Source organism: Montipora capricornis, chromosome 6 (genome assembly GCF_036669925.1).
Source record: "Montipora capricornis isolate CH-2021 chromosome 6, ASM3666992v2, whole genome shotgun sequence".
Classification (NCBI taxonomy): domain Eukaryota; kingdom Metazoa; phylum Cnidaria; class Anthozoa; order Scleractinia; family Acroporidae; genus Montipora; species Montipora capricornis.
Genome location: NC_090888.1, coordinates 26,820,625 through 26,834,962, shown reverse-complemented (window position 1 = coordinate 26,834,962; position 14,338 = coordinate 26,820,625). Strand labels below are relative to the sequence as shown.

Sequence of the window (14,338 nt, the reverse complement as noted above, 5' to 3'; positions counted from 1 at the left end):
CAAATAATTATTTTCATTTTTATTTTTAACTACTGCAGATTCGTGGTTTATACACTCTTTTTTCATAAGAGCCTTTTCGTAAGAACGTTCGGGCAGAAATAATCTAAATTCTAAGAACATACTACGAACATAATCAGGCGGAGAGTCAGTTAAGAACGTCTTTATTTATCAAGTGAAGCTATGATCCTCCCAGTTATGACCGCAATTTTAGCAATTGCGTTGAGAAGCCTGAAAACGATTAGGACTTCAACAGGGTATGAACCCGTATCCTCGCGATGCCGGTGCGACGCACTAACCAACGGAGCTATGAAGCCACTAATGTTAGGAGCTGGTCATTTGTGAGTTCTAATGTTCCTGTGATTAAAGAATCGACGATGAAATGAATCATATATTAAACTGCGGAGCATTCATATATGGAATATTGAACTGCGGACCGTCGCACTGGGATCGTGAGGTCACAGGTTCAAAAACCGTTGAAGTTCCGAATTTTTCAGGCTTCTCGACGCACTTGCTAAAATTGCGTTCATAATTGCGAGGATTTTATATTCACTTGATTTCATGTCCGCAGTTCAATATATGATTTATTTCATATATCATTTCATAGTATGAATAAAGGTAATAGAAATTACCTGATACACGGAATAACTCTACTTATTTGTAGTCAAACTTAGAACCGCGTAGCCTGAAAATTTGGTGGGTTCTAATTTTTCCACACTTTAATTTGCGAATTGACCCCGATCCACAAAAGTTAGTTCCCGCAGGATACAAAAACCTGCAAAATAAAACGCCGCAAAAAATAAGTTTCCTCAGCGAAATTAAGAACTCCGCTCAGTTTTCATATAGTTGTGCCACATGGGTGATATAAACTATTCCCAAACAACACCATTAACATGATTTTCCATCGGAAAAAGCAACTCGAGATTACATGATACGTAAGGTATAGTCTGTATCGCAACCAAAACAATAGTGTAAACGACAGAAAATGTCAGGTGTAGAGCTAGCAATTCAGCAGATTATATTGGCAAGAATGGGTCATCTGAAGGAATATCGTTTGCTAGGGCCTCTGCAAAGCGCCAAATCGTATAATGAAACAGTGTTTTGTTGTGCGTGGTAGAGGGAGGCTTTTTGTTTTGTTTTCTTGTTGTTCAGTACCTTGTGCGCTGTAAGGTATTCATACAGTGATACCTCTAATACAGCGAACTTTGACTCAAAATACCTTACATGTCAATAAAAGTTGAAAATAAAATCTGCTGCTTGAAAAGATAATCGCAAAAATTAGTTCTTTGCAGAAATGTCATGAACAGCAAAAATTCGTTCCCGCAAACCACAAAAAATCGCCAATCCGCAAAATAAAACTACCGCAAAGTTTTCATGCTATACGGTATACCGTACACAGTATATTAAGGACGTTAATTTATTTTCTGGCTCAAATCGCAAAAACTGTAGTACGTTCAGCCTCAGGCCGAACATTAGACGTTCTTATAAAAAATGAGTGTACAACATTACGAAATAAATAGTAACAACCAGCGCTGAAACTGTTTCGAGTATTTCTGCTTCACTGACGAGTTTGAGGGGTAAACTGTTTCAACTCCAGTTATCGTTCGCACAGGTTTTAGTGATTGATTTCATTGTAGTTAATCCCTTCGACTACTTTTAAATTAACAACAGCATCCAGTGAGGGGGCGTGCGTTCTTCTGGACATTTGTATAGGTAATTGGTTGGGGACGAGTAAAATTAAGGATTAATATTGCACGTATTTTCAGAAGTTGCAGATATTTCTTGTCCGCACTTATCCGGATTCATATCAAACGTATCCGGATTCGTGCTATAGTATACAGGACTCCTCCAATCTCGTTCCTAGAGCCTCCGTTACCCTTCCGTTACCGCGGGAGGCTCTTGAATAATCCAAAAAAGTCTGGTGCCAGTTGAATAACTGCGCGTGCGTGAGGCGAGACAGTTGAAAATCAACAAAAACATTGGAATTCACCTTGCCAAGAAAGCGCTTACTTTTCAATCGCGAGACAGTACACAGCAGTATAAGCACATCTCGTAATACGCTCGAAACGTTTAAACTGCGGAGAATCAAACAGAACGAGAGACATTTTTTGAATCAAAACAGATTTCAGTATCTGGTGTTACGCAAGTGACAATTAAGCGTACACTGGATTGCCTGTGGTACGTCTTACACAAAAAAAACAGAAGGCACTGAATAGACCATATTCGTATTCTTGGTATTGGACTGGAACTAGCTTGCAATGGAGGCTAATGCGGGGGAATCCTTTGAAATGCAAATACTTTCTAACATATTCCCCCGCATTAGCCTCCATTGCAAGCTAGTTCCAGTCCAATACCGAGAATACGAATATGGTATAAACTCTTGTTCTTAGGCCATCGTAGCTTGATTAGGAAAATAACACAAACAGAGGTGATAAACATTGTATTCCAACGCATTTTTATAAAACTTGACGTTTCGTATGCTAGTCAACACACACTTTCAAAAGTGACCGTTATACAGTTTTCAAAAAATTGTATCGGTCACTTTTGAAAATGTGTGTTGACTAGCATACGAAACGTCAAGTTTTATAAAAATGCGTACGAATATGGTCTATTGGGTGGTATTGAACTGCAGCGTTCCAGTTAATTTCTTCAAGTGGGAGTTCATTAAGACCATTTGAGGGGTCACCCAGACGTCGTGCCAGCAGAGGCCGTTTGGCTCACACGTTCACACGTTTAATTCTACCCAATAATTACGTACATCCTGTTTCCCATGAGACGCGCAAGCAACGCCGTAGGTCAGTGCACAAATCGTTCGCCGTGGGTTCGGTTGTGTGGTAAAGAGCTCTTCAATCTTAGTGGTTTTCAACCGCTTGTGTCACGGTAAGTTTGTCTATTTTCTTGTTTTGTTTCTTCTTCTAGGTGGACGAGCTCCACCAAGTTTCTTCAATTTTTCTGGTCGGAATTTCTCAGTTGCTGTGACGTGTCACACTACTCAGCCAAACAGGCAACTTCAGGACGTGTCCAGAGTCGTGCTTTTTCTCGGTATAACGCGTTTTATACCGCTTTACGGCTTAGGCTTTCGTGTTCTCACGGCCCACTGTTCACGTTGAAACGAGTTTTCAGCTCTTACGTGACACGTGGGTAAATAAAGTATTATTATTATTATTATTATTATTATTATTATTATTATTATTATTATTATTATTATTATTATAGGCTAACTCAGATGTTATTGATAATCCAGTCATCATTGGCCTTCCTGCGACTTCGGAATTAATGTTTGCCGAGCACTTGGATGGTGCCAAAAAGGATGTTTTGGCTGATATACAGGAATCCTTATAGACCAGATCTATGCAGTCATCGAATATGTCAAGTCTGAGACTGAGGATGCACAAGCTCAAGTAGGCCCAGAGGCCAATACAGATACTGCAGTGGCCACCAGAATCGACAATTTTATAATGCCCAAAGCTTCAGACCCTGGAGAAGGTTCCAGTAGTGATTCGTTTTAATCGCTGGACGAGGAGTTCAGTGTTGCGGAAAAAAACAGCTCCAACCGTTGACTCGAACTAGACAAAAATTGTGAAGAGTCTGCTTTCAGAAAAACTTGCCGAAGACAATTAGCCGAGGTGCAAAACAAGTATCTTAGGCCAGAAAACTTCACCAACTTGGTTGCTTCTAAGATAAATAAACAGGTTTGGCAACAGTTACGCCAGGAGACTAAGAACAATGACTCAGCTTTTGAGAAGGGGCAGTCCTTGCTGTTGTCAGGTCTACATGCTGTACTCTAGACATGTAATAGCTCAAGTGGAGAGCAGAAGAGTGTTCGTACCCATGGAAGGTAGCTGTTTGGAATGTGAAGAAGCCGCGCTTCATACACTGCAGCTGTTTATCAGTCTAGGGTTCAAAATCCACTGTGAGAAGTCAGTTGTCATCCCAACACAGGTTTTAGGATTTCTAGGTTTTACTTTGAATTCAATTCTCATGACTGTGACTCTCAGGGAGAAAAATGCTGAGAGAATTTTGCAATTATGCCAGAACCAGGCAGGCACTTCACAATACGTGAGGTTGCTTCTTTTGTTGGGACCTTAGTCTCTAGTTTCCCAGGGGTAGAGTTCGGCCCCTTACATTATCGCCATGTTGAGGCAGATAAAGAGCTTAATTTGAAATCGAATAAGAGGAATTTTGATTCGCATATGACACTGTCCCATGCAGTTGGGTAGATGTCCGCTGGTGTCTTCTAATATTCAGTCAGCCACTAGAAAAATCCTCGGCAGCAATCCAGATGTTAGTTGATTACACAGATGGGTCTCAAACCGGTTGGGGTGCTCCAATTGACCATGGCAACACCACTTGTGGTATCTGGTCAATGTCTGAGTCACTCAGACCAATAAATTACTTAGAACTGTTGGCAGTTAAACTTGCCTTAGCATCCCTGTTTGATAAGAGGAGCGACATTTATGTCAGGGTTATGTCTGATAACACTACCGCAGTCTCTTATATCAATTCCTTGGGAGGAATTGTAAGTCATTAGAATGCAACTCCCTTACTAAGGATATTTGGGATTGGGCTAGGGAAAGAAATATTTGGTTGTCAGCAGCCCATCTTCTGAGATTTAGCAATGTTGATGCAGATCAGTTATACTGGAATTTATACTTGAATCTTAAATGGATACTTTCGGTGCCCAAATTTCAAAGAATTGTGTCTTTATTTGGCAACCACATATTGACCTTTTCGCCAGTTGGCTTAATGCTCAAGTAGAGACTTATGCCTCCTGGATACCACAACCAATGGCAAAATTTATAGATGCCTTTAGCATCCAAAGGTCACAATTTTTCTTTTATGCAGTTCCACCTTTTTGTCATATCTCGAGATATGTGCAGAAGATAATACACGATCAAGCATCGGGAATTTTTGTAATTCCTCGGTGGACAACTCACCCCTTTTTTACGGTTGTACTCAACTTGCTGATAGACATGCCTCGTGTTCTGAAGGCCTCGGCTCAGAATCTGGCTCATCCAACTCTGGACAGTCCCCATCCATCTCTAATATTGACATTAATGTTGGTGATGTTCAGGATCGTGCACCAGAGGGGAAGCAGTTCCTTGTTTGCCGCTACCTTAAGGGTGCTTTTAACAAGATCAAACCTGTGCCAAAATACAACATTTGGTGTGTGGACATTGTCCTGGATTACTTAAGTTTGTTTTTGCCAGTTGATGAGATCGATTTGAAAGAACTCACTGTGAAACTAGTCGTGCTGATTGCCTTGACTACTGGGCAGAGAAGTCAGACCCTGACGTTTTTGCACATATCAGAGCAATCCCTGCAAAAGAATGAAACGTATTTCAATTTTGCTTTAACGGAGCACCTTAATCAAGATAAACGTGGCAAAGTCTTTGCTAATGTTTGCCTTTACAGGTATCATGTGAAGGTACTTTGTGTTTATGAAACACTCAACAACTACATTACGACCACTGTGAAGCTGAAAAATTCTACCAAATTGCTTGTTTCTTTCATTAAGCCGCATGGAGCAGTGACCTCGTCCGCTATTGGGCGTTGGATTAAGATTGTATTAGGACAGGCAGGCATTGATACACGAAGATTTTCTGGTTACATCTCTAGGTGTGCTTCAACTGGTAAGGCCCTTTTGTCTGTCTCTACTGATGTACATAATTCTAGCCACTGCTGGTTAGACTGAGGAGTCCACTTTTCGGAAGTCTTACAATAAGCCAGTTGATGTTACCAACCAGATAAGTTTCGCTGTTCTCGATTAGAAATATGTTTCGTACAACAATTTTTGTACTATGAAAGTGCCTCTGCGCTTTCTCCAGCCCTTGTGGGTGCCTGTTATTTTGTGCTCACCGCGTTAAGTCTCATGGGAACCCAGATGTACGTAATGATTTGGTAGAATTGAAAATTAAACTAGACTTACCTGTAAGTTGAAGTTTGATTGTAGTTTTTGCCAAATCATTGATAATACAGTAGGGTTGACATGCCCATAGTACCCATATCTTTATCCACCAGGTTAAAAATTTGGCTACCTATTAATCATTTTTCAGAGAGAAAAAATTCCTGTTTCCTCTCGTATCACAATTCAAAGCACGTATGCAAATTTGCTAAGCTCGAATATTACACAACATGATGAATTTAGAAAGGCGACCTTTTCCAGCGAAACATGTTTGGGACGACCTACTAAAGATCCGTGAAAAGAAACCGTCCATCGTTAATCAACAGCGCGTTGTTTACAAGTTTTCATGTGACCTGTGTGATACAGGTTATTACATTGGCTATACGATGAGATATCTCCATGAGCGAGTTGAAGAACATAAACAAAAGCAATCTTCCATTTGTAAACATTACATGTCATAACATGGAACTATCCCAAGGGATCTGACTAAGAACATCATAGTCTTAAGAAAATGCAAGAGCAAATTTGAATGTCTTTTGTATGAAATGTTGTTTATAGAAAAGGAAAAACCACCTTTAAACATTCAAAGTGACTCCCTAAGGGCGAAACTGTTTATGTAAATTAACATACTGTATATTCGCTCCTTTAAATTTCAACTCTGAATTTTTCCTTTCACTTGATAATGAGGACAAGATGTCCTCGAAAGGTAGTGTAATTAACTTAGTATCTCTTTTCTTTTTGTTAATTTCCGCTACATCTAAATCGTTATTAATCAAGATATTTGCTATTACAAGGAAAAAACCCTTCCTATTTCATTGCGTGTGTGAAGACAAGAAACCCAATCGTGTCAACTTACCACACGCAACAAAAGGAATTTGAGGATCCAACCCTTTCCTGAAGAACCTTTTCCTGAAATAATGTTCAGTACAAATAAATACAAATAGCCAGACAACAGAGATCACAGATCCACTTAAGGTGTTCAATTCCTTATTTGTCTTTGTTGAACCCATAAGTTACCAGATTATTTTCCATTTGGTTTCAATGTTGTACATAACATCACACTTGGCAAAATATTAGAAATACAGCTCACTTGATTACGGCTCGACGGGCGAAAGATTGTTGTGGAAGTCCATTACTCGTCGCTTTTAAGATTGCCGATTTTTGTTTTTCACCGCCTGTCTTGTTTATCCTCTTGAGCTCCATAAAGATATATTTTGCTTAATGATCCACCAAAACACCATTTGTGTTTCCATGACTTCGACACCATTACAGGTTAATTAAATATTATACTGTGTCCACAAGAGAAATCTACGCATTCCCCTACCCTCTGAAACCCATCAGAATACGCGCAGAAGACTCTATGCGCAAAGACACCACTTAGTAGGGGAGTCACAGGAAAGACTTTTCCCGACATAGAAGAAAGGGAGAAATGAAACGTAGATTCCGACTGGGTTTGCAACCCAGTAACAAAAACGTTACGGAACTGGTAAGTTGTAAAACGATTTATTTCTTGATCATCTGCAACCGCGTATAGATAAGAATCCAGAAGAAATCATGATATCTGAGTTTAAAATTTGAAAATGACAGGAAATGAAAGCGTTTTTAACAGCCAATCAAATACGACTTTTTTTTGGATTGGACCCAAGACTCCTTTTCCGGACCGCTGGTCAAGGGGACGATTACTGTGGGAACGAGATTGAGGACTATTGACTATTGACTATTGTCAACAGAGTATGCATGCACCATCAGGCGTAAAAGATGGCGACAAGAGTAGGGATAGCATTTCGTTCAGCGACTATATTGAATATTTACGCGCGAAAGACTGGACCTGAGTTTGTAACGTCATCGGATATGAAACTATCCGGATTCGACCGTCCACGAGATTCAAATTCTTTGCGGATTCAAAACTTTCTACTCTGAAGAGCGAGCGAATTCAGAAAGTTGCGGATTCGCCGGATACGACGGAAGGCGAATCAACAAACTGAAAGAAAATGTTGGGGATCAAAGAATATCCGGATACGTGTGGACAGGGCCTAAAACGCACGAATCAGCTGAATGAAAATTATTTTTGTACAACAACGCCAAAGAAAAGAAATCAGCCCTTGTAAAGAAACATCTACTACATGAGAACAATGAAAGTATTCTCGGTTTTCACATGCTGTCACTGCCGCAATGTTTGTGCCCCTAAAAAAAGAAACTGTGGCCATACTTGTGCCCCCACCCAATCCTCCGGGAATTTAACTCTACTTTTATGCAAACGATTTCTTTTTTTTTTTCATTGAAAAACATTGCTGTTGATCACGCGCGTGAAAACCAACAATACGTAATTTTCGCCGGGGCAACAACCAAAGTTGTTGAAAATGCATTTTGTCAGTCGACCAATCAGCAAGTAATTTTGGCCTCAATGTTATAAACGTGTTAAAAGTTACATTCTTCCCTAAACAAAACTTTCGTCGGAAATTTTTTGCAAACAAACAATAAAGAATCGAATGATCTCGAAAGAAATTTATCTTTTTAGGCAACGCATTTTTTTGTCTCTATAAGCTTGCTATATCTTTGACTTGACTTGCACGTACGTGACCAATAATCTACTGAGATACAGATTGCGGTAACCTAGTTACGTCATCACCGCGGCCATTCGAGTCTACAGTTTGAAGAAAAGAGCAAATTATAACTCTTTATTTTTTGTGGGGGAGGGGATAGGGGACACCAAAACAGTGGCGATGATAACGTAACATACAAGTCAACGATATAGTGAAGGAGCCAACTCATCCTGAGAGGATTTGTTTGAGGCGTTTTCTTTCAGAAACAATTTTATTACGAATGGTTATGATTTTCCGTTTAACTTTGACAGATCCATTGACAGTAACCATTTGCGAGCATGAGGGACCCAAGGAAATAAAATGTGACAAGGGCGGTAAAATCAGCGTTTTGTCAGCAACTTATGGTAGATTAGACAGCGCAACATGTCCTCCTCCATTGATCATTGATATAAACTGCCGTGCCTCGGGTACCCTTACTAAGGTGCAACAAAGGTGTCAGTATCATACATCCTGTAGTTTGATAGCTTCGAACGACGTCTTTGGCGACCCATGCCAAGGCACAAAAAAATACCTGCTTGTTAGGTACAGGTGTGATAGCTAAAAAAATGGTGTTGTGATCTAACCATAACTACTGACTTTGTGTTAAGGCGAATAATATTTAACTGTTTACAAGCGATTTCCGTAAATCACATAATAAACTGTTTACATGTAGTTTCCTTTTTGTCCCACACCTTGTACTTTTTCCATCATAATGCTTAAGTCTCTTAGGGAGGCTAAAAGGGGCAGGTGAAAAGCACAGGTCATTGTTCTAGCAACACAGAAACAACCCTAACCGTTTACCAATGCTAACATTAGGCCTAAAATCTTTTGTTTATGTATAAAGTTAGCTTTTATGGATGTTAAAGATTCCTTCAATAACCTGCGACTTGTGACTTGTGACCTGTGTTTTGTATCTGCCGCTTTCACCATCATAATTCTAGATTCTCTTGGGAGGCTAAAATTCTAGGAAGTCTAGAAAGAAGCCTGGAAAAAAACACAGGCTCAAATAGGCCACTTGCAAAAATACCATAAAACTGTGATTTTGTTACCCCCAAATTTTGCATAAGCATGTTTTGTTTTCTCTTGAGACCATTGTAGGTCCCCAGCTAGAGAAACTGGAAACGATGCTTATGCAAAATTTGGGAGGACAAAAAAAGAGTATTATGGTATTTGCGAAAGTGGCCTATAAGATAGCTGCGATGCACACCCTCATAGCTGAGACCTGCACACTGCGCACTTGAAATAGAGGACATTACATGGCTGCACGGGGGGGATACGAATGTTATCTCAGTCGAGTGCATGAGTCAGCGCAGCGAACAAGTGAGAGATATATCATCAGCACGACAAGATAAACTTTGTATCTCCAAGCGGCTATACAATGTGCTGTTTATTATATAGATATTGCTGAAATGTCCAGATTAAAAACAACTTATTTTTATTCATTTTCGAATTGGCGAAAAATTGGTCACCAACCGATAAAAAAAGGGGGTTGTGTAACATGAAACAAGATATCACAATTATGAGAAACAAATCACAATAATGTCAAATTGTGCAATAGAATTGTTTGTGTACTAGGGACGAATTATATTCCAGCATAAAAGGTATCGTAGAATGAAGGGAAGCTCGCGTTTTGTTGGCTAGTCGTGTTAGTTACCTTGATGACGCCTATATCCTCACACGTGAAAGATAAAAATGGGTGACACGTTCACTGCGCGCGGTGCAGCAGGGGCCGCGGAGAGGGAGGGGTTGGGAGGGACTATACCCCCCCCTCCCCTCACACTTAAGATATCCATACCAAAACCTACCCCCTCCCCCCACCCTACTTTCAAACGTACTCCGCGGCCCCCTGTGAAGATATGATATTTTCGTAAGAAGAGAATTCTTAGTATTTCATCAGTATCTATATAAAAATGAATAAAAAAATTCAAATACATTCACCGATATATACTGCTTGTGTGAAAAGAGCAAACAGCGAACTTCTTCGGTGGTCAAATACTTTATTAGACGTTTCGCCCTTTGGGCTTCTTCAGTAAAAAGTGTTCTATGCACAGGACTAAAAATACTTGGAATAAAAAAATGTATCTATGACTGTCAAGACACGTTTATAAAGAACACCTATATTTCGACCGACGTGTCGGTCTTCTTCAGGGTGAATGAAGAAAAACCGTTATACACAAATTTCGACTACGCCACTGAAATACGAAAGTGCGCGCTACGACTATAACCGTAAATAACCGTAACAATTCAAAGATAGGCAACATTCGCACGTGCCAAAGGATAACAAATGCGCGTGCCGAAGGATAGCATGCGAACGGAGAGTATATGAATGACGCTAAAAATAAAAGGGAAATAAGTGTAAAAATAAGGGGAAATAGCAGACAAATTACCCAGTCAAGTATATAATAGGTAATTCTGTATTAGAAAGAGAATTTTACTTTCGGCTTCGTTCCCCTATATTCTGGCTAAAAAAGAAGTCACTCGCATTAAGCCCAGGCGTTTTTTAGATGTTTTGGTGTGTTGTAATGCTGAGTATTTTTTACGAGTTGTGCAGTATTTTGACGAGCCCGCTAAGGCGAGTCAAAATACAAACAACGAGTACAAATACTTAGCGATACTACACATATCCAACTTGTTTGCGCTAAATTTCTAGCAAATGAATTGTAAATAACCAAGAACGTTTGACAAATTTGTGCGTGACGTCAGCCGGCACCTAACCTAGTCAAACAGGTTCTCCACTGTACAACAACGAATTGTACAATTACTAATTGTACAATATCATAGAATATTTGTACTCGTTTTGTGCGCTTTCTGGACAATAAATAAGATAATTGGATAACAAATACACCTGCGAGTTGCGTAGTATTTTGCGAGCCCCGTAGGGGCAAGATATGAGCAATGAGCAAAATGTCCGCGAGTATTTTATGTTAAACCATCGAATACGATATTTATCATTCCACTACAAAAAGGTGTTATTCAATTTTATCTGGTAAGAGTGTTTCTAAAAAATGCATCATCTATCCTTCAGGGCGCTTGCGAACGATGTAAACGGCAGAGAAAGCCAGCCAATGTTCTTTATTTGATGTATAAACGAAATGACGAGAGACAAGCGATGATAAGCTAAATTCTCAGGCTTTGTATCGCGTTAAAAACAATTTCTTTCATTGAAAAACTCCCTATCCGTCTGTACTCTCTCTGTTCTAAACCGGTCGAACCGGGACACTACAGTGTATTACCGTGTCATATTTTGCTCATGCTCTTGACCAAATATGGTAAAATGGCGTAATAGTTGAATAATAATACGGGATACTGTACCACTTACACGTGACCAGCTCCCAGATGGTTTGATAACTCAGTAGGTCGAGCAAGTGCAGCGCGGCAGTCGCACTATCGTGGATTCGAGTCCTGTTCAAGACTGGGTTTTTTTCAGGTTGCTTCATAACTGCGATGATCACTTTGACTCAGTGAGACCTAATCCCTCTGCAGTTCAAAATCATGATATGATAATCTAATACATCCCGCTTTCTACAAGAGAAAATAAAGGGGGATGAGAGGGCATCCCCTATACATGCCGTTTTGCATAGGTACTGATGTCTCAAGTTATTTTTTGATCGACTCCCACGCTGTACAGATTCCAAAGGGATTAGGCAACAACAGCCAATGATAAGGCCGCGAGATGTATCCCTCGTGGATACCCCACGCTCAGAAAACAAATTACCGCCACATGATTGACTGATGCCTAATCCCCTTGGGATATGTACAGTGAGGGAGTCGTTCTAAAAATAACACATTACTTATGGAAAAGCGTGTATGGGGGATGCCCTCTCTTCCCCCTTTATTTTCTCTTGGCTTTCTATTAATAATAGGTCTTTGTTGCTAAAATATCAGCGCCTTTGCCTTCTACCGGTACATTAAAACAAAACAAAAAAAGAGTTTCTGTCAAGGAACTATAATGGAAATTTTGCTATACAAGAACAAGAACAGAGGTTACGAAGTTTCGAAAGCCCTTGCTTAGAATACTTTTTGTTAACGTTTGGCATGCGGATTCTGTTAATACTACCATGACTACTGTGCATGCGCTCTTAGCGCAGAATGCTTACTGAATAGATTACTTTCCATCTTTGTCAAATCCTTGTCATCGGTAATAGTACAAGACGGTAAGGGGACAAAGTCTTTTTTATTCAATCACTTTGCAGTGACAACAAAAAGTTACAGCTAGAAGCAATACACATTAAGTATGATTGAGAATCAGCGTATCCCTGATCAAATATCAACTAGAAAGAACACCTGCAATTTTGACTGAGTTGTCTTCTACTAGTTTCGACAGTTGCAGATACAATTAAGCCTTCAAAAGCATGATGATGAGAAAAAAAAACGTTTTATTCTTTCTTTCGTTGACTTTGATTGGTTTACCGTGAACCTAGAGAAATTAAGATCAACTAAGTAACAGCAAGTTGAAGGGGTCCTGCCCGGCAATGAGTTTGAAATTTACTTTAATGGTTGTTGTCAATTTTTAGACTTGGGCGACATTTAGTATTTTGATGCATCCATGTCTAAAGTTGTCATACTTAAAATTTCAATGTTTGAAATCGAGCGATCGCGGCTTTTGTCACTTCCATGCCGCAGAACATACTTTCGCGACCTTCGCCATCTCAAGAACCGTCCAAAGCAAGTGCTTTTTGCGCCTTTACGATAATTCTCACTAAACACTATGCATATCACTGGGTTACAAGCACTGTTGACGTGTCCTAGAAAGATCCTAAGAAAATATACTTCGCATGATACGGAAACATTGAAAAATTCTCCCAAAGGGAGCAAGATAAAATACAGCAACCAACAGAACAAAAATGCTGTGATGACGGCCAACATCATTTTCGTTACTTTCTTGTTTACGGCTAAGGCACGATTTCTTGTTGCGTTATCAATAAAGGCTTTCCTGCGCTTTAGAAATACAAATATTGTTGTGTACAAAGCCGTTATACAGAAAAGGGGGACGCCATAGAAAGTGATAAGCATAAATCCGTGGTAAAACTTTCTCCCCACTTCGCTTGGAAAACTTAAACCATGGATCCACAAGGAGGTGAGTTCTCCAGAGGAAACATGAACTATCTTAACGGTGTAGATCATAGGAGAACGAGCACCCAACGAGATAAGCCAAGTGCCAGATAGCAAGGCAATAGAAACCCTCCTTGATACCACTTCTCGTAATGGAAATGCAACCGCAAAGAACCTTTCAAAGGCTATGATAACAACAGTTAAAATTGACACAGAGATGGAAATCTCCTGAGACAAAGAACTCTAACTATTATGCAAAGTACAAGCCCAAAATTACCGTCTGCAAGCCACTGAACTCCTACAACGACCCGTGCAATCATCCGGGGCATGTAGACTAAGGTTACTAGAAGGTCTGCAAAAACCATGTTCATTATGCAAGAGTTAACTGCATTCCTCATGCTCTTGTTCTTGAAGTAGATAGATGCTAGTATGGAGTTTCCTATGGTGGAAGTAGCCACTGTGACGCAATACCCAGTCACCATGAGCATCTTCAAAGCAACGCTGTTAGTGAACATAAAACAGCGAAACATTGCAATCTCGTATTCTTCCTCAAAGCTACAGTTACCTGTGACGCTCATAGTTAAGATTTTCATGGCCATGACGATACTAATTTTCGAGCAGTCTAGTTCTCAAGTCCCGTTCCGGCGGCCAAGTTGTCAGCATGGTTTAAACGCGTTTCATGCATATACATGCAATACATACATTCAGCTGGTGACAGCGTCAGAAAAGGTACGTAAACAAACTTGGTGATCAAAAATAGTATTTATAGTTGGAAAAATCTGCAGACGTCCCAAAACTTCAA

The 14,338-nt window shown here is 39.9% G+C and overlaps 1 protein-coding gene across 1 annotated transcript in view; it reads left to right on the top strand.

Annotated features, from left to right (window-relative positions):
- Nucleotides 1–9,113, top strand: part of LOC138050404 (uncharacterized) — a 71,655-nt gene extending 62,542 nt beyond the window's left edge. The window contains exon 4 of the mRNA XM_068896735.1: nt 8,757–9,113. Within this exon, the coding sequence (XP_068752836.1) occupies nt 8,757–9,046 (290 nt within the window). The 3' untranslated portion in view covers nt 9,047–9,113. The remainder of the gene's footprint in view (nt 1–8,756) is intronic.
- Nucleotides 9,114–14,338: the final 5,225 nt, after the last annotated feature.